At 35.0% G+C, this 20,965-nt stretch overlaps 3 protein-coding genes and 1 long non-coding RNA gene across 5 annotated transcripts; 2 read left to right on the top strand and 2 right to left on the bottom strand.

Annotated features, from left to right (window-relative positions):
- Positions 1 to 103: 103 nt before the first annotated feature.
- Positions 104 to 5,183, bottom strand: LOC122312465 (glucose-1-phosphate adenylyltransferase large subunit 1-like). Of its 2 annotated transcripts, none has more exons than XM_043127076.1 (15): positions 5,022 to 5,183; positions 4,322 to 4,653; positions 3,975 to 4,097; positions 3,647 to 3,817; positions 3,223 to 3,315; positions 3,002 to 3,085; positions 2,853 to 2,908; positions 2,561 to 2,654; positions 2,145 to 2,336; positions 1,862 to 1,942; positions 1,305 to 1,391; positions 1,123 to 1,227; positions 902 to 1,008; positions 763 to 823; positions 104 to 594 (listed from the first exon to the last, which is right to left on the bottom strand). In XM_043127076.1, exons 2-15 carry the CDS (start codon positions 4,550 to 4,552, stop codon positions 493 to 495), a joined length of 1,587 nt encoding a protein of 528 aa, XP_042983010.1. In that variant the 5' UTR covers positions 4,553 to 4,653; positions 5,022 to 5,183; the 3' UTR covers positions 104 to 492. The 2 variants fall into 2 exon arrangements, with proteins under 2 accessions (XP_042983010.1, XP_042983011.1); XM_043127077.1 differs by lacking the exon at positions 5,022 to 5,183 and adding an exon at positions 4,815 to 4,977.
- Positions 5,184 to 8,622: 3,439 nt separating this feature from the next.
- LOC122314446 (40S ribosomal protein S25-2-like) lies at positions 8,623 to 10,936 on the bottom strand. Its single transcript, XM_043130061.1, has 4 exons — positions 10,798 to 10,936; positions 10,622 to 10,696; positions 10,331 to 10,465; positions 8,623 to 8,927 (listed from the first exon to the last, which is right to left on the bottom strand). Exons 1-4 carry the CDS (start codon positions 10,798 to 10,800, stop codon positions 8,814 to 8,816), a joined length of 327 nt encoding a protein of 108 aa, XP_042985995.1. The 5' UTR covers positions 10,801 to 10,936; the 3' UTR covers positions 8,623 to 8,813.
- A 2,838-nt stretch (positions 10,937 to 13,774) lies between these two features.
- Positions 13,775 to 20,622, top strand: LOC122312783. Its single transcript, XM_043127435.1, has 2 exons — positions 13,775 to 14,758; positions 19,819 to 20,622. Exons 1-2 carry the CDS (start codon positions 14,045 to 14,047, stop codon positions 20,518 to 20,520), a joined length of 1,416 nt encoding a protein of 471 aa, XP_042983369.1. The 5' UTR covers positions 13,775 to 14,044; the 3' UTR covers positions 20,521 to 20,622.
- On the top strand, positions 18,258 to 19,330 carry LOC122313276. Its single transcript, XR_006243345.1, has 2 exons — positions 18,258 to 18,391; positions 18,904 to 19,330. It is a non-coding gene; the product is annotated as an uncharacterized LOC122313276 (long non-coding RNA).
- Positions 20,623 to 20,965: the final 343 nt, after the last annotated feature.

Below are 20,965 nucleotides of genomic sequence, written 5' to 3'. Positions count from 1 at the left end.
TAGTCAAAATAATTGTTACATACTCTTAGTTCGAAGTATTTGTATTCTTTCACTCTTGTAAATGTCGATCGGTATGAAAAAATTTTTGCATTTTAAATAATTATTTATGGAAGTAGCATACTTGAATACCAAAATAGAATAAAGTTCTACACCGGTACGAGCCAACCTCGTACCATTCATTAGTCCTATACAATATCGATACAGACTGGCATTGATGAAAACCCCATAAAAAGGAATAACGCAACCCCAGCTGCTTGACATCCAGCTCCCTGATTTATTTATGAACCCTCTTGCATTTGTGAATACTTATTGCCTATTAAACTTTCATTTTCTACAGGCAAGGAGTTTCTACTTTTATATGCAGTAACAAAGCTGCAGCTTGCTTCTTTGCAGATGAAAATATGGCGCGTCGCCCTCATTTGCCATGGTTATAGCCTCTGCATAATTCCTTTCCCATCGCCTAACCACCATGTGAAAGTACTTGAGATCCCTTTATATGACACTACCATCTTGTATTGTTGCCTTCTCCAGGATAATGGTGATTCCTGACCGAATATAAAATCCATCTTCTGGTCTATCTGCTTCTTGAACACCCTGCAATGACAGAGCATTCGGATGGAAACATAAGATGGAACGTTTTACATAAGACAAGAAGCTTATACTCACTGAAGGAAGAAAGAATGTCCTGTTTTCTAAAAAAGTAGGTTGAAAAGGCCAAAGGACTAGACTAGGCTACTAGCTGAGCATTGGCACCATGCTTACATCTTTATTCATGATAACGACATCTTTCCCGATCTTTGCATTCTTGTCGATTATACAATTCCTGAGGGAAAATAATGAACATGGTCAGAACTATTAAATCTAGATTAAAGGAGGATACTTGATTTTCAAGGGCGGTCACCTAATTTTTGTGTTCCGTCCAATGCCGATTGGGACCTTCTCATCTGCCAAGAGAGATGCAATTTCAGATTCAGTTTGGTAATAGTCTGCACCCACCATGACGGTGTCCTGTAAACGGAAACGACCTCTCAATTAATTTGTAAGAGAAAACCAAAACAAAAGGGCTCTAGTCTATTAGGCTTCTTTGTAATTTAGGATAAAAATGAAATCGTGATAGCTTACTTTGAGCTCAACACCATAATCTAATCTTGAGCGTTCACCAACTACTGAATGTTCAACTTTACATTCTCTCAAGAAACATCCATGTGAGATTATTGCATCCACAATCTGCAAAACCCAAGTGAAGTATGAAAGGCAAGTAACTCAATTAAGCTATAAGCAAAAGACAAAGTCTGTTAGCATACCCGACATTTGTCCATCTTTGTTGGCGGTAAGAATCCAGGAGACGTGTAAAAAGGAGTCTTGGGGTCATAGAATTCAAACTTTGGAAACTGTAAAAATAGATGTCACTACACAGACGTCAATTTCATTACAATGAAAAAGACAAATCACATAAGTTTCGAATAATGGAAGGAAGATCTGATTTACGGTACTGATGCGATATGAAACAGTAAATGTATTTATGGTAAAAACTCCAAAGTCTTCAATGTGTTTGCACTTAATGCCGTAATACAGATTTATATCACATCCAGACACCCATGTTATGATCTGAATAACAGGTTGCCCACAACAGGGTACCGATGGGGAAGCCTCTTTCTAAAGAAAAATGGATAAGACATGAATTTTTATTTGGGTAAGTTATAAATAGGTCTTGAACCTAGCCCTCGTCCTCTACATTCTTACAGAGCAAATACCATTTGAGTTATGGCTCAATGAAAATCAATGTGCATTTGATGCATTTATGAGTATATTCTGCAGGAACATGATACACAAAGATGTCCCTAAAAACTTGTCAACAAACCTCTTCGGTAAGGGCCAAATTAGCATCAAAAAAGGACTTTATCGTTCCAATGTCCTCCCAGTAATCTCTAAATATGTATCCCTGTCAAAGAAAGAGACATGTCATATACATTACCTTTTCTTCATCATGCATATACAAAGGATGCGTAGAAAGCATGAAAAGTGAGATAAAAAATATAATTTTCTATATGTTTGCTTTACTCAGGAACATATTGTTCCAAGAACGAGGTTATTTTTAAAATTTTGAAATACACTTTTTTTCCACCTTTTAAGAGTTCTCTTACTTGGACATTGACATTGTGCTCCTTCACAGCTGCTGGAATGATTTCAGATCCGAAGTCATTTGCTGTGGGATATCTCCACCTCAAAAGCTTCAGTAAAATTTCTGTCTTAAAGATATAGACTCCCATTGAAGCAATGTATGGGGTTTTCATGGCATCTTGTGGGGACAACCCCAGAAGACTTGTATCCACTTGCTGCATAGATGCATAGGTAAAATCAGATAACAAGAATCTGGGTTCTATAAAGCATGCAAGTAACTGAAAGGTAAACCTCCAAAATAGATCATTCTGATGTCCGCAGTTAGGTTACAAAAGGATCAAATCAAGAGCAATTGGGAAACTTTTGAGCTTCATTGGCTTAAATCATTTGCAAAGCAGAGTTAACTCCTTCCCTAGGTGTGATCAACTCTAGTGCTTACCATTGCTTTCAGAGCAGCTCCCTTAGGTTTCTCAGCAAAGTGGACAATACGGCCTCTGCTGTCTATCTTCACCAATCCATAATCTGATGCACGGCTGGAAAGAGCACACTCCTTGTTAGATGACATTTAAATTTAAACGACAGAAGGAAAAAACTTTTTTATTTTACCAGTTCCTCAGCAGAAGAAACTCGTGTGTTGTTATTCAGAGAAACCGTTAAAATCTATATGATCGAAGTAAATCAACCGATATGGATAAAATTTGAAGGATGAGACAAAAACAAGCTGAACAGACCTGTCACTCACTGCCGCACAGGATAGTGTAATATCAGCATTTCGATCGACATGGCTCTGTTAATTCAGTAAAGATAATAAACCAAGTTCGATAAAGAAAAGAAAAATAAAACGAGGCAATCGTATTAGGGAATTAGTAGGATGGTATACCTGGATGAAGTCCGTATAATCCATTCGGTAGAGATGATCTCCTGACAAGATTATTATATTCTCAATGTTTCTGTTCCTGGCATCCTACAATAATCAGTGTAATAATATATCAGAATCCACTTCAAGTCAGAGGAAAAAAATTCAGGCTCAAGGCCCATCTGTTTAAGTCTGGGTCTGCTAGCAATACTGATTACTTGGTGAATACAAACTTCCATACCCACCTCGAATACCCATAGGAATTGCCTCACAGCATCTGCTGTTCCCTGGAACCACTTCATTCCTGCTTCTCCCGGTGTCTGAGTGGCTGCCAGAATCTATTTTCCAAGAGGATTCATGTTGAGTCATTAAAAATCAAGGAACTCACAACATTATTATCAAAGAAAACATTAGATGATTGTGATCTGACTCCCTCTCTTGATGACCAAATACTCTATTTAGGATCAATTAGATCATCAGGCTTCCCACATCGTTCTCATCTGCCAATGATGCAGATTTTATGAGTGGATGGTCATGAGGAGAGAAATCAATCAGACCTAGCTGTTTTCATCTTTTTAAGTGGCAACTTATCCACGGTGCTTAAAGCATCGATAAATTTACCAAAAAAAAAATCCTGACATCTAAATATACACCTGCTGGGTACCATACCTCCACAAATCCATCCCCAAAGTTAATTCCATTTCCAAAATATGTGCGTGATATGTGTCGATTGAGGGAAGCAGAGTTATACTGGGTGAGTACACAAATCTTGTTTATGCCGCTATTGATACAATTGCTCATTGGGATGTCTATAAGCCTATAGCATCCTGCTACTGGAACCTGCAGATCATACCATATCATCACATAACGATACCAAAATACAGGACAATTCAACAAAGGCGAGAGCACTCTTCTTCTTGAAAAACAACTTGATTAGTTTAGTCTTATATATAAATCGTACACACACACACACACAAACATGTAACTACTTTCTTACAGCAGGTGTAGCCGTTCTGCTAGTAAGAGGAAAGAGTTGAGTCCCTGCACCTCCTCCCAAAATGACCGAAGCCACATTTTTTGGGTCTGCTGTAAGTCCAATAAAAGGTGGTGCTCGTAAGGTCTGAGAGATCAAACACAAGATTATTAGCAATAGCAGTCATAGAACTGCTCCCATCAAATTGAGATGACAAAGACAATGAAACTAAACATGCGATTTAAATTGATATACACAGTGAATATGATCACACGGTATTTTCAAGTATTTGAAGGAGGCTAACACAAATAAAACGATCGTTTTCATGTTTTCATAGATTTCAAATAGATCCTGGATAGGAATTAACTTACTACAGCCTCCTTAGGATCTGAAGTAAGAACAGCAGAAGCAACACCTGGTTTGAGCTTCGTGACCTTCTTCTCGGTTCCCAAACTTTTTGCCAACTGACTAACAAATAGATTGTTACCTAGGCTCCGTGTGATCCTCTCCCCCCAGAACGCATTATTTCCACGACTGAGACCACCTTTGCTCGCTTTTGCCAAATGGGTATTGGGTTTCAAGGTCAAGCAGCAAGAATCCATTACAGTTGCCTCGCTGCTAAGACTAAACCAGAAAAACAGTAACCCAGATGGTAGTTGATCAGAGATGAATGATGCTCTCTCAAAATGCTGAACCCAAATCCCTGTAAAGTGCAACTCTTTAAAAAGTGAGTCGAGTAAAGTAGAACTCTAAACTTAAGGAAAGTATAGATCACAGAAAGGTATCAGAAAGAAAATTGTGTCATACAATTGAAGTTATTCAAGGAATAATATTTTTGTAAAGAAAAGCCATAAACTAAGCAACCTCAGAATGAAGTTTCAGAAGCACTAAATCTACATCTGGTAAACAACGAGAATACCAAAGAAACTCTTAGCATCCGGACCAAGTAAGCTCAGAAGAAACAAGAATTTCAAGCACCGAGAAGTGATCAGTACACACGAATGAATTTTTTATATGAACATTAAGACTAAAAAAAACAGAGCAACAAAATTCTAGTAGAAGAAAGGTGACCTGAAGTTCCAAACCACCAAAGCTGTGATATTTAGAGTGATCAGCGAGCTTTGGGATCCTGAAAGTAGGAGTAGAAGTCAAGTTGATTGGGAGTGAAATGCGTGAATGATGTTGAAGAAAACGGTAAGCTTTATTCGCTAGCTCTCACGATAAATCTTGTTATTTTGGTATTTATATACCATCAAAAAATACCGTGACATAAATTAATGTAGCCTTGCCACAATGCACCATGCCCTTGACCCCACCTCTGTCTTAGTCCAAGTTTCAAGGTTCGACTTAGCTGTCCCTTTCAACCCAAAGTCGTAACAAAACAAAATAGCATGAAAGCCTCCAAATTGAGGTTGTTTTGATTGCACAAGAAGAAATTCTCTCGTGCCTCTCCAAGCATTCTCAAGCAGTTCTAATGTCTCATTTGACGGCAGGGATTATGCATGTACTACTATTTGACATGTTGCTGCTGAATGATAATAACTTGATTGATTTCATATATCATATAGTTTTTCTTAATCTTCAAAACCCAAATTTGTAATTTTTTATCACATTGATTTTGATTTTTTGTGGATGCGCGATCCCAGAAAAAAAGACACGAAAACAGAAAAAGAAAAACCACAAGAATGGCAAGCTAGTTTCGAACATTTTTCAGTATATTTCTCATTGACACCCTCGTAGAGAACCGATACAAGTCAAATTACTCTTGGTGCAGAAAAGCGTTGCATTTTATACGCTTGGACATTAGACACGTCGCATACAGGCAGGATCTAAACCTTGTTCTAGTCTCATGCAAATTCTAGTCTGCAGTTGGTACGGTTTTGATGGGGAAGCTGAGCTATTTCCATAATTTCCAAAAACAGTACAATCATGTTCCCAAACGGGAAAATGAAATCGGACCAAATCTGTTCATGTCATGAGCAAAGAAGTGGAGATGTCCACCCCAAAAATGAGGCTCCAGAAGCCTATATGATTAGACAGACCCCATTACTGTGCGTCTGTGACACTCGCCGAATGGGAGTTATTGATGTAAATATAATATATTGCCATATTTGTGTGACAAAACCTAGTTGAATCGAGGTGTAAATATGTTAGATGGAGTCTAGATTGCAGCTGTAACAAAAGAGACTACTTCACGATTCCTCTTCAATTTCCACGGTGATAGCCGCTTCTGGCGTTAATGCCATGAGGACACCAACCTCTTTGGTTCAGTTGTCGGTTGCAATCTCATGATTCGTCATTCATTTCTTGGTTGGGTTTGGAAGTTTGCATCAAGACATGAAAATCGTTTTCTATCTAATCACCTGCAGTCATCTTTATAGCAATTCCAAGTTGATAACAATCACCCTGGCAAATGTTTTCGATTAATTTTCAGAGATATTTCTCTTCAGATTTCCTGCGAAGATCATTGCAGAGGCCATATGTGTCATGGGGCCCATTAAACACAGATTCAAACGAGTAGACTCTTCAATCATGTCCATATTGTCTATTACTCTCCACTAGATTTCAGACATATACCACCACTTAACCCCATGGACGGTTCTCTTTACACAAGACCTGTCCCTACCGACACTAAGAGCCCCCCATCAATATCAAATTATAATTATATACGATGAAATTAAGACCAAAGGTCATTCCCCTGTACATAAATCTTGTGTAAGCAGCAGATCAAGCTCCATTATTTCTCTAAAAGCAGTCACAGTTACTGCTTAATCAATGGCTAAGCCAACGCAATTGATTTTCCAGTAACAAAAGAAGTTCACAGCAATCAACTCTACCAACTGCTGCATTAGAAATATAATAATAAATAATCTTTTTGCTTGCAACTCAACATGGAGAACAACACAATGGCACTAACCCATTTGTAAGAAAAATTGTTTATCATATTTGAATTTAAAAAAATTTCAATTTGTGATGCCAGCGTTTGTCCTCCTTCATATATACTTACAAATAAAGATTTAAAGCATGACAGAGCCGACACCCCCCGCGCGCGCGCATATATATATATATAAAAGAAAAATCAAGTTAAAAGTATAAATATATGTTAGATTATGAATGATTAAAAATTAAATTTTATTAAAATTAATATAATTTAAATCGAAAGATTCTGATACGTAGAATATTCTTAATTAAAACTTTGATCAGTACACTAAGGGATTAAGTAATTGATGGACGAATTGTGAGTTGGTGGTTGATCTGTCATGGCATGGGCATAACAATCTGGGAAACGTCCAAACATACGAGGGTTGATGATTTCTTCGACTACACTACTAATGATTGACAGACAAGTGACCCCATGTGATTTTACGTAGTTGTTGAGTTTATACGCCGTACACCTGTCTTTATGGTACAGCAATTGTGCACTGATCCATCGAACAAATTGTCTCTTGGACTTCTCTCGCAATTTAATTAATCTAATGCCCACTTGATGGTGGGCCCAGAATAGAAGTAGACCGTGGTTTTTAAGAGTTAAGAGCCATGAATATCAATCTATCTATCAAGCATGTGGCCCCCCTGATAGAACAAAACAAGTACTAGTGAAAGAATGATAAACGCAAAGATATTATTATATTATTGGTCGGAAAAGAGGAGAAAAAAATAGAAGAAACAGCTTCATACAATGGTAAAAGGGAAATGATGGGGGCCATTAGTTTGTTTTGATGGCTTTCTATTAATAGTAGACTTTGTTAAAACAAAAAAATACTTACAGTATATAAATATCATGTGATTATTTTAAAAAAATAAATAAATAAATAATTTTTATAAAATAAAAATTAATTTTTTATTAATAAATTTTATTGTTTTTCAAAACGATCACATCTATAATAAACATTACTCATGGTAAAATAAGGATACACTGAGGACTTGTTTCTTGCTTTTCACGGGGCCTAATGCAACATCTAACATTCATAATCATTTTTACATACTTCCGATATACTTGATTGATATTATTGTTAGATTAATTTTTTTTAATACACAATTAATCATATTAATCAAATGCATAAAAAGATACATTAAAATAACTACATATAAAATTTTTGTTTCCTAAGAGACTTATAATTTTATAAATAGGCCAGAATGAGATTCTCCAGAACCGCCTGTAGTAGTTATTTTTTCTTTTTCTTTTTCTTTTAATGGGCGTCACACAGCGGCTGGTTAAACGGTTAGATAAACATTCTATTATTATTATTGTTTTATCTCTCCTTCGGCATTCCAGAAGTAATTTAATTCCAAGTGATAATCGTTTCTGCTACAATAGTATTTAATCTAATAAAAACTTCATATTTCTTGAGAGATTCTATTTGCAAGCTTGGTACATAGCTCGCCACTTATATTCATAAAAAGAGTTAATAATATCAATAAATTTTTTATATGAACTGCTACAACAAACTCACATCAACAATGCATTAATATAAAGGAGCTTGCAAATAGACCTACTCTTTGGCACTCTAGCCCTAGGCTTACAAAAGGGCACAAGTCAGTCAGCCTGCGATGTCGAAGGTCATGAGCATCAACATCAAATTTCCATTTTACGAATTGATGCTATTCTGAAGAAAAACACGGATATAAAAGTCTCCATCACTCCATATGATCACGATTAAATGATAGCAGATGATCCATAACTTTTTTCTTTTCTTTTTTTTTTTTTAAATCGGAGATAGCAGATAGTCTAAAACTAAGCTAATGTACTCACTCTAGCAGATAGAAGATGACCCAGAATGAATGTGTCATAACATTAGAAATAATAAAAGCTGCCAAACTCAAAAACACTACATAAAACCACCAAACCACCGGGAAGAAAGATTAGGTGTTTGTTGCCCGTGTGTATATCTGCTGGCTTGAATGTGCAGAAACCATCCTAATCAAACCTCTCGCCATTAATTCCCTGATAGCCCTCCTTGCAAGTGATCCACTAATCTGTGCCAGCCATACAAAAATGAGACAAATTAAATATAAAGAACACATATTAAAAAATAAAGAAAATAAGAAGAAGAAAGAAAGGAGCAAAGCGGACGGTGTTGAGTACATTAAAAGGACGTAGCTGTTGACTTTCTTTTACAAGTAAAAGTAGCTGTAAACTTTCTTTTTAATAAGTAAAAATAAAGTTTTATTAAATCAAGAATTAGTCATAGTCCAAGTATACAGGAAGTATACGAATGTGAATACCTAGTTACAGATGGAAGTTAGGGGTGAATACAAGGTAAATTTTAATCGGTAAATTCGATTTTATTGATCATAAGCATAGGCAAGAGCCAAAGAAACTCTCACGTAACTTAAGACATCCTTGTCAACTTTGCAAGCAAACACTCACGTAAAACTAAGTTGAAGACCCTATCAATAGCCTAGGCCTTGACCGTGTAAGCATTGAGTAGAAAGCGTACTAGATATCTACCAGCTAGAAAATTATTCAAAGTACACATTTTCTTTTATCAAACTGTAAAGATATGAATATACCTGAAAGTTTTATATGATTAGAAACCTCCTTTTAACAGAATGAGTTGAGGAACGAATAAAAACAAAAAACTAAGAGAAAAAAAAGAAGAGAATTTATCTTATGACACACACACAAATAAAAGAAAAACTATAAGCATACAATCTATAAAAAATTGAAATCTAACAAAATCATACATGGATATAAATTTTCACAATAATCACAACTGCAGAATAAAAAATTGCCTTGTTAATCTATGATCTATCGAAGAATTTACATAACTCCTTCAACAAAAGGAGCTTTTCCTCATCATATTGAATCCAACTTCTCAGCCATTTAACAATGTACTAACAGCCTAGTAGACTCCTCTCTTCCACAGAGGTTTGGTACAGACCTACCACCCACGAAGGGCACAGGAATTTTAAGAATGGCTGATGTTAGCTTCTCTTTCTTTTACTTTTTTCCTTGCACACTCACCCACAATCAATCATAATAACCTTGTAGAAAGCATCAAACTAGCAGGACATGTTTGTTTGTATACTACATCTCCCGCCCCCCCCCCCCAAAAAAAATTGCCCACCAGCACCTATGTCTCAGATAGGGATTCTCCCGATGAACAATGTAATCTTAACACAATTAAAAACTGACTGTCGCGGAGGCAGCTATTTTGTTCCTAGTAAATTATTTAACTTTCCCAGTGATTTTTAATCCATGATTGAACGGATTATATCTCATATTCACATACAACAATAGCCTACCTGCTTTACATTCCCACTAATTGTAAAAAAAAAAAAAAAATACAAAGTTTCTTATGAACTAATTATTCACGCCGCAACGTCGAAGAAAAACAAAACGACACTAATTTTTCTTTAAAGAAAAAAGGGGATACCCTCAAACGGTCGGAGAGAATGGAGGGGGTGATAAGCTTGTATTTGGGAGCCTCGGAGAGGAGCTTGTCATAGGTACCCTGGTCGAAAAGCACCATGTTGTTCACCTTCTCCTTCTGCTTTCCCTTGCTCCACTTCTGTTTTACCACCGAATAAATAAATAAATAACTATATACATGTTATCAGACACCCATTTTTCGCCTCTCCACCTAATGTTCATCAAACTACTTCACCCACTCGCTATAATAAAATAAAATAAGCCAACGGCGGCTACTAATTAGGGTGGATCAAACCTTCTTCTTCTGCTTCCCACCGCCAGATTTGGCAGGCTTGGAGGAGGGTGGAGGAGCCTTGTCTTTCTTTGGAGCCTGTCACGGGAAAAAAACCGAACACTGTTAGAGCGATGCAGTCAGGAACTTAACAGATGACGATGAATCCATCGGAAAAACACGAGTACGGTGATGCATACCATCGGACCGGATCGCGGAGACGAAGAGAGCGAGCAAGAGATAGAAAGAGGCTGTGTGCAGCAAACGAAGAGCGGAGGCACTTATACAACTAGGGTTTCGATGATATGAAAAAGAAAACCCATCTCCCAACGACGCCGTTCTTCATATCAATATTCTTTGAGTTTTGCTTCATATAAGTACAGTCACGCACTAATCTGTATACCAATACTGATTTATTCATATTTAAAATTTAAATTAACACTGTTTTTAATAAAATTTACTTTTTAATCAATCACATCATATTAGCGTACAGATTAGTGCACAATTATACTTACAACTATATTTTTCTATATTGTTTTGCGTAGTAGGGACGTAGGATGACAGAAGAGAAATTCTATTTGCAATTGCTATACATATTTTTTATTAAATTAAAAAAATATTATTTAAAAAAAATATTTTTATAAATTTTAAAAATAAATTTATTTAGATCTGTACTATAATTTTTAAATAACAATTATACGTAGCATTGCTAGGATAATATTATTTTCCCATCTGTACATTAAATTTTACAAAATTATACGTATACATATAGCTAACGATAAAAATTCACGTGAATATATAAATTTTATATATGTCTATTATGCATACAGTTGGAATTTCTTTTATTCAAAATACTATATATATATATATATATTTTTTTACAAAATTAGGGTAATGGACATGAATTTAATTTTCTTAATATCATGTTATAGAAATTTAGATTCAAGACTTCTTATATCATTTTCTTAATGGGCACATTTTTGAGTTGATAAAGTTAGACTGCTAATTTTAAAATATAGATTTTACATACAATTCAAAGTATAATAAAAACACGAGTCCAATCAAAATTTACTGTATGGGTGATGTGTCACTAATTTCTTAATGCTTGTAATAACTTGAACATTTTCCTTGTGTTTTTAGCATCCATATAAAGAGTATTGGGATTTTCTAGAATTTTGAAGATATTTTACTATAAAGAATTCATTAAATTCTTAAGCTGCATTTGGATGTTGGGTTGAACTGATCTGAATTCTTTATAAATAGTAACGAATTAAATAGATGAAATGAGGTATGTGTGAATTATTTAAAATGAGTTTATATGTGTTTAGATATTAAAATGAGTTTAGTACTATTTATAAAAATTTAAAATAGGTTGTGAGTCTTACGTATAAAGACGTGTTTAGTTAAAAAAAATTATATGTTTCACATATATGGAGGTTTTGAATTGAGATAAATTTAGTAATTTAAGAATTAAGTATTTAAATATTAGATTCAACTAAACATTAAATTAAACTGAACTGATTTGAGCCGAATCTTACGACCAAAAGGGGCCTAACATTTTGGTTTGAAGAATGAAATTAAATAACTCAATGGCTTGGAAAGTAACATTTTGTTGCAGTGAATCTTCAATCAGAAGACAAAAACCGTGCAGTGAATCTTCAATCAGAAGACAAAAACCGTGTTACTTTCGCGTATTTGGTACCAATCATGCATTCATCTCAATCAAAAGCAAAAGAAGAAGCAGCAGCTTAGAGGGGTTGGTCTATTGGAAGAAGCATATATGATAAGAATAAACCCAATCCTATAGAAATATATATATATATATATATATATATATATATTTATATAAAGGAAGAGAGAGATAAAGAGAGCTTAATCTATAATTGATTCATCTTCTAGACCCCGAATTAAGCAACTCAAACTAATCAAAGCTATTTAATATATATATATATATATAGAGCAATATTACGTATAATTTCTATTTGAGAACTGAAATGCAGGTTTAGATAATTTTATTTTTAAAATTTTTTAAAATTAAAAAAATATCTATTTTAAAATGATGTTTTTCTCATTTAATAAAGGGCTTGCACATGCAATTCATATTTAAAGATTGCAAATAGATTTTCTGATATATATAAATATATAAATAATTATTATTATTTTTATTTTGATGTAGCTTTTTATTGGTGAATACTTAGTAAAATTTGTAGTATGTTTAAAGAAAAATAATTATTATCGTCATCATTTTAATATTATTTGACATTGTATCAAATACTTGATCCATAAATATAATATAATAAATAGTGGCTAATTATTAAATACCATATCATGCATAAAAGCAGAGTGCATTATATTAGATGTATAATTAACCTAATTTGTTTTCTTGGTATACAAGTTAAACACGAACCATATTCTTACCCCAAAACCAGGGATGGAGAATTTATTCTATTCGGTTTTCTGGATAAATGCTATTAGCCAAAGCGACAAAGTGCATTGGTTCAATCAAATAGCTCTCAATTTGCATATTCTGACGTCAGGAAAATTAAAGAAATAATTTGTTCGATTTGAACAATTTTAACACTTCAGCTAGAAATAAATTATATAAAAATAATCTTAAAAACTGATGTGATTTAATGTGATTTATCAAATTATAAAATAGATATAATAAATCAAATAAAATTACATCAGTTTGTATGATTATTTTGTATCATTCATTTGCAGATGTAGCAATACTCAAAAAAGTTATTTTTATCTTCAATTTTACATATATCATTGTGATGATATATTTTAGGTAGTCTAATATTTGAGAAATGATATCTACAGTCGTAGTTGTGCAGGTGGTGTACAATCTTTTTGAAAAAAAAAATTAATATGGAATCTATATAAAAAAAAATTAACTTTTTAATCGTGGATTTCACTTTTTTTCAAAATAATTACACAGTATTTACATATTCTAAAACTGCATGTAACATTATTAGTAATATTTTGATAGTATATTAGATGATATAATTGGGATGACATCATTCTAAATGAGTAGGAGTAGTTGGATGCTGTCTTTCGAGATGTGTTATTAATTTGTAAAATTACTTTTTTATAAAAGATTTTTGAGAAAAATGGAAAAGAAGAAAGGGAAGTTTAGAGTAAATTTAGAGCCTATAAAAATCAACACAAACCATTTCAAAGAACATCCCCTGGCGAACAAACCGAGACACTCTATTCTCTCTGCCCACCGAACCTTTCTCTATTTTCCCCCTGAAACCGTGGCTGCCTCTGAAGTTCCCTATGCTTCGAAACTTGAAATCTGCCGTATTGTCTTCGACCATGGAAGCAGTTTTTCTCTTTTCTCTGTTCAGACAAATGGTTGCTCATGAAGCTTTGATGAAGTCTCAACCTTTCGAGTGAAAGTTGAAAAACAAAGCCCTTCTGTCTCTCAAATCCTGTACTCGAATGGATTCGATCAATTTTTACAAAATCAAAGTTGAGAAGGCGAAAGCGTTGTCAAGGCATCGCCAGCTTCAAAAGATCGCAAACCTGTGCCGGGTAATTGAGGTATGCATTGTCCTGGTCTTGATTTCCAGGTTTTCCATGCAACTCCCGCTTGCTGTCAAGAACTCCAGCGGCTATTTCCATGAGGTTAAAGTTGTCTTGGTCAGTCCTCGCTTCGTGTTTGTCATCGGAAACGTTATAATTTTCACTCTTTTCGCCAAGTCGGGGCAGTTTTCAGCTCGAGATTCTGCAGCAAAGACTACTGGATTTGATCTATACGAGGAGTTCATCAAGAACAGTGAAAAGAAACAGAGAATTCACCCAGATATGACCCCGTACGTCGGCAAACTTAGCGTATCTGATGAGAGTACATTTAAAGATTACCGGAGGATTCAAAGTTTCTCGCAAAATTCAAACAGTGGGTTGTGTGAGAAATCAATCCGAGTACTCCGACGTTCGGAGACACAGAAATGCAGCAAGACTACCGGTCCTTCCGATGAGGTTATGGCGAAAAGTTCATGTCCAGAGGATGAAATAAGCAACGAGGAGTTCCAGCTCAAGGTGGAGGCTTTCATTACCCAGCAGCAAAAGTTTCGTAAGGAAGAAGAGTGCCATAGAATTACTCAAGAACGTGAAGCATTTCACTTCAATTCCGACGTAACTGTGCATGTATATTAATATCTCCCTCATATGTGCCCTTGAATATTTATCAGATATCATAAATAATTTGTCAAAAGCAGATGCTTGATGCAATATTTCATGAAATACACGTGTCTTAGAGATCGGATATGCGTATAAGAGGATATATAAATACTAGATCAGACGCTTTTCTCTGGATAAAAAGGTATTCCATGTTCTGTTATATGCTAATTCAGATGCTTCCAGTACGCCAAGTTGCCTAAGGTATATTTCCAAAATCTAAAGCACGAAGCAAATAGAAAAACCACCCAAAAACTAGCCTTCCTGGCATTTTCATCTACAGGCTGGCATCTTTGTCTGCATGCCAAAAACCAATCGAATTAAGACAGACAGAACCTCCCAAGTTTCGTAAAAGAAATAGATATCTTGTATGGGAAATGCTGTGATGTACTCTTCCCGTGCCCCTTCAAAGTTACCGTTGGTCACAAATTATTTTTTAAATTTTTTTATTTAATAATTAAAAAAATAATTTTAAATATATTAGTATTTTTTTTTATATTTTTTAAAAATATTTAAATATATTAAAAAAATTAAAAAAAAATAAAATGACCGTGCAGTAAAAAAGAACGACAGAATAGCACCGCTCATCTTAAATAGATGGTACAAAAAAATAAGGTAAAAGTTGATAATATTTAATGCCTAATAGTAGAAATACCTGCACGATCTAGGGTGTATCGAGCAATCATATACTTTGGGGAGTTGAAATAAAGAAAAATTCTACTCATAAGTCTATACACCACACACCATCCATTTTTTTAAATTTTTTTATTTTTTTATTTTATCAAATGTTTAGTATATGAATAATGAATAGAAAAATTGAATTAGTTTAAAAAGAATAAATCTAAAAAAAAATGTAAAAAAATTTAAAAAAATAAAAAATATGTGGTGTGTGGTGTATGGGGCTTATGAGTAGCAATGCTCTGAAATAAAAGTTCCGTTTCTAAGCGGTCGAGTTATTTTATTTTATTTTGTTTAATAGCGTTCCACACTCGTGCTGCCATTTCAAAAATTACATCAAATTTACCTTACATTCGTTTACATTACACTCGTGCTGTTAGGTTTGGTTACATAGTTAAGATGAAATGAAATGTTTTAAATAGTAATAAATAAAATATTATTATAATATAATTTTTTTATATTAATTTTATACTGAGATTTGAAAAAATTAAATTATTTATTATATTTTGTATAAAAATTTAAAAAAATTATAATGATTAAATGAGATAAAATAAAATTATTTATTTTTAATAACCAATCTGGGCCGGAACCACCAGTCCGACGCCATCTCAATTCCACGCCGCTTGATAAAACCCACAATAGCCCCTCCATCCACATCAATCCCAAATTTGGAAGCCACTGCACACACACATACATAGAGAGAAAGTGCACTCCATTTAGCCTACGTTAACCCACCCCCAAAGCCCCACCATGCGCCACCAACCCTTGCCACCTAAAAAAAAAAAACCGCCGCACCATGAGACAACCAAGCATTGCATGGCATCGTAAGGACAGTTTTACCACGAAGCCCCACGTCTAACCTCCGTAGCCAACCTTGAACCACCATGAAAATAGCCCAGACGCTGTGTCCCAACCGCCCAAAAAACCTCTATTTTTTAGGATAAAAAATAGAGCACAATTTCTTCCTAACACCACCACCAATAGCACCCAGTACCACTGTAACACAAAAATCTCATTTTTTTCATATCCAAAAAATAGAAAAAGAAAAAGAAAAAGAAAAGAGTGGTGAGCACCTTATGAAAACCACACCATCAAAGGCCAAACGAACCAAAAAAAAAAAAGAAAAGAAAAAACAAAGAACTCAATGATGAACGCATTTCATCAACTCGATTTCCCCATTTCATGACGGTGAAGCAAAGGGATGGCAGCCCTAATTGTATTCGGTCTGGAAAGAAGTTTAAAAAGGGGAAAAGAGAGAGAGAGAGAGAGAGAGAGAGAGAGAGAGAGAGAGAGAGAGAGAGAGAGAGAGAGTGAGGCCAGAGAAACCATGGTGGCTTCGTTATCGACCACGAATTTGAAACCCTCAGCGTTGATCAGCTTCACCGTGTCCTCTTTCTTCATCTTCATGCGTGCTCTCTCCCTTGCTCTTAAGTCGTATGCATCCGATAATTTCGATTTCATCCAATCCAATACCTCACTCTCACAGAAACTAGATTGGTCGTAACCTTGTTGTTGGAGACGGTGTTCTTTTGGGTGTGGCCAAAAGCTGTGGTCTACGAGCAGTTCAAGGGGTACGACGGCTACGAGCAATGCAAGGGGTGGTCATGTCAGCGAGGGTTCATGTGAGGGTCCGGTGCGAGGGGTGCAAGCGAGGGATGTCCAGGTAATGAATGTGAATTTCCAATTCTCTCAAATGCGGCCACATGAAACATATGGTGTGATGTCTATGTGTCATCACAGAATTAGGGGCTGTTATTCTAGGGTTATTAGCCCAACCGGTTATAAGATATTCTCTTGAAATAAAGATGAAAATTTTATATTGTTCTATTGCACCATAATTTACTAGACTGTCTGCTATCGTATTATATTCTATGTAGATATGAATAATATTGAAAGAAAAATCATTGTTGATCTGTAAAATGTCATCCCAAATAGTTGAATAATTAGGGGGGGAAGATGAGCTTTTAGTGAGCCAATTAACCATAATGAGAGACTCAGTCTCAACAATCAGGTTAGTGATGTTCAGCTTATAACACAAAGTTAAACCAACTCTTAATGTAGATAATTTTACAAAAGTTTTAGTACTGACACCTAAAACACAAAAGAAACCAGCAATAATAGAGCAATTATTAGAATATAAAACACCATCACAACCAACAGGTCTAGGATTACCTTTTGAGACACCGTCAATATTCAGTTTAAGAATGCTTAAAGGAGGCGGAATCCATTTAACTAAGATAAGTCTTTTAACCCTAATAGTGATATGAGAAGTATGCAAAAAATTGAGAAGCTCAGTATTTATGTTAGAACTCATGTTGGGATTAACTGATCAATATTTAGAACACTATCATGAGATAACATAACCGTAGGAATGGGGGCACACAGTGGGAGCAGCCTTGGCTTTTCATGTCAGGTCTAATTATGGTTCAATATAATCTTATTTGTTTGCATAGATGAGATGAGATGAATTAAGATAAAAGTTAAAAATTAAATAAAATATCATTAAAATATATATTTTTAATATATATATATTTTGTTTTGGAATTCAAAAAAATAAATTATTTATTTTATTTTGTTTGAAAATATGAAAAAATTATAATAATTAAACGATAGAATATGAATTGAAAGGTTTTGTGAATGAACTGTCCTTTGAAAGCCAGCCAATCTGTCCTTTAAAAGCCCGCCAATCTTTCTCAAATATTTCACATTTAAGATTTACACGCTCCAGTATCGATGAAAATGATTTCAGATTAACAACAACAATGAATCCGTATCAGATATAAGATTTACCGCTCTCGAGATAAATGCTTTTGCTGTACACTCGATCTAATTTTTTCTAACAATAACTTCATGGGGTAAGATCACTTGGGTTCACTTCTCACTTCCTTCTGGAAATATCATCATCTTTACCCTCTGGATGACCCACTTGCGGTATGTTCTCTTCGTCTACTTCTTTCTTGCCAGCACTGATATATATATATATATATATTTTATCTTGCTTTCCCTTCTCTCAATGAGAGTACTCTCCCAGTCTCCATATATAAAGCCCGAAAGCATTAAGCTTCTTTGTTAATTAAAGAAGACAAATGTCCTAAAATCTCACCAAGGAGTAGAAGCATTAGTACACTTCTGGCCTTCTTTAAAGGTTTTTGTCTATCACCTAAAATTTGCAGACTCCGTCACTTCGGAAGAAGATAATAAATATTCAGAAGCCAACGAGTGCAGAATGTTAATATTGTCGAACCACCCGTCTCTTATCCTCTTTTGTCGAGAACACAAAAAAGGGAAGAAGATAGATAGAATAAGCTATAATCACCTTAATATTGCTTAAATTTATCTTATTATCGAGTAATATTTTAGTAGTAAAAGGGTATTTCACACCCACTTATTCGACTGCAAATTCATATGATGTTAAGAACAGTAACTTCTTTTAGTTATCTCAGTATATAATTCAGGGTCTCAACTAAAATGAAAGAAGAAGAAGACAAGCAAAGGATAAAAAAGCCGCACTATCGATCATTGGTGGGTTCTAGGAAGAAGAAGCATCAGAGTAAATTAATTCTCTTGTTCAAAAATGAAAAGAAAAAGAAAAAGGAAAAGGAAAAGCAGTGTAACCGACTGCTAAATAAAGGTGAAAGTTTGAAAGAAAGAAAAAAAGGAAAAATATAGTGTTGCATGGTTGCTAGGCTTTTTTTGTTTTTCTTACTAGGTAAGAAATGGATCTGGTAGTGATGCTGGTGTCTGGTTGTCCACTCAATGTTTGCAATCTGGGTAGCCTTTATAACTAAAAGGCTGCCAAGTCAATATCAATTGTAGTTTCTGCATTCTATTGGATGCCTCCTTTGGCAATCATATCGATTTGAACTACAATGACATGTTTTCTTTTTTGTTAAGAAATTTGAAAAACAGAGAGAGGAATCCGATAACCAAATACATGCCATAAAGACACTTGAAGAGTGGTACAGGTACAAACGTCCACAATTTCCATGTTTGAACTAAAAGTAAATAGATCTTAAAGAAAAAGAAAAAATAAAGGAAACAAATGGAGGGAAAAGTGAAAGGTATCTATATTCTACACCCTATAAATAGCATAATTATCCCCAATTGGGCAAAGAGAGTAGAGCATCTTCTAATCTTGTTTCCTCTGTCCAACTATTTCTATTTGATTTGGGCTGCCTTTTAACTGTGTCTATGCTCCCAAACCTCAAATCTGCTGCTCTCTTCTCTTCCATGATGGAAGCAGTTTTTGTCCTCTCTCTGTTCAGACAAACAGTAGCTAAGGAAGCTTCCATGAAAACTCAATTCCCTTTTGAGTGAAAGCTGCGCAAATCAAAGAAGAAAAAGAAAAACTAAACTGAGCTTTCAGTCCTTTGTTTTTCAAGTCCTATATTCGAATGGATTCATTGAATTTCTACAACATCAAAGTTGAGCAGGCCAACGCGATGCAAAGGCATCGCCAGCTTCAAAAGATCACAAACATATGCCTGATAATCAAGGTATGCGTTTTTCTTGTCTTGATTTCTAGGCTTTCCATGCGACTCCCACTTGCTTTCAAGAACTCCGATGGGTATTTCCAAAACGTGACAATCACCCTGGCAAGTCCTCGCTTCGTGTTTGTCATCGGAAACATTATAGTCATCACTCTTTTCGCTAAGTCTGGCCAGCTTTCGACTAGAGATTCTACCACAAAGACTTCCGAATTTGATCTTTACGAAGAGTTCTTTAAGAAAAGTGAAAAAATTCAAAGAGTTCACTCAAATGTGACCCGGTGCCTTGAAGAGCATAGCACATACGATAGTAAAGTTAAGGTTAAGGATTACCGGAGGGTTCAAAGTTACTTGCAGAACTCAAATAGAGGCTTTGGTGAGAAATCACTCCCTGTACCACATCGTCGGGATACAGAAAAACTCAGGAAGAGTTCCTACTCTTGTGACAGAACGACGAAGAGTTCAAATACTGAGGATGAAATTAATCAAGAGGAATTCCAGCGCAGGGTGGAGGCTTTCATTGCCCGGCAGCAAAGGCTTCGAAGGGAAGAACAGTACTCTGTTGTACTTTAAAATTACTAAAAGAATGTAGCAGTTTTCTACTTCCAAGTTCCACTCCGATGTTACAGTGTGTGGACATTACTCTTTCAAACATGCAATGGAAAATTTACCCCACAGTTGCTTTCGATTAAAAACTCCCAAACTTCGGCTTGAAATTTGTAAGACTCCCTTGTCTAATCCTTGTGAACAGGATTCCTTTTGGGAGATGCCATTTCCCGACAAGCACAAACATACAATGGAAAATTTACACCACAGTTGCTTTCGATTAAATACTCCCAAACTTTGGCTTGAAATTTGTAAGACTCCCGTGTCTAATCCTTGTGAACAAGATTCCTTTTGGGAGATGCCATTTCCCGACAAGCACATGGGTAATGGAAAGTTTCAGGAAATGCATTCCTTAAGGATTGGATATGCGGATAACAGTTTCTGAAATCTACTTTTACAATCTTTTAATGAG

The sequence above is a fragment of the Carya illinoinensis genome, chromosome 6 (genome assembly GCF_018687715.1).
Source record: "Carya illinoinensis cultivar Pawnee chromosome 6, C.illinoinensisPawnee_v1, whole genome shotgun sequence".
Taxonomy (NCBI): Eukaryota; Viridiplantae; Streptophyta; class Magnoliopsida; order Fagales; family Juglandaceae; genus Carya; species Carya illinoinensis.
The sequence above is the reverse complement of the archived record's forward strand: the minus strand, read 5'-3'. Positions and strand labels throughout refer to the sequence as shown.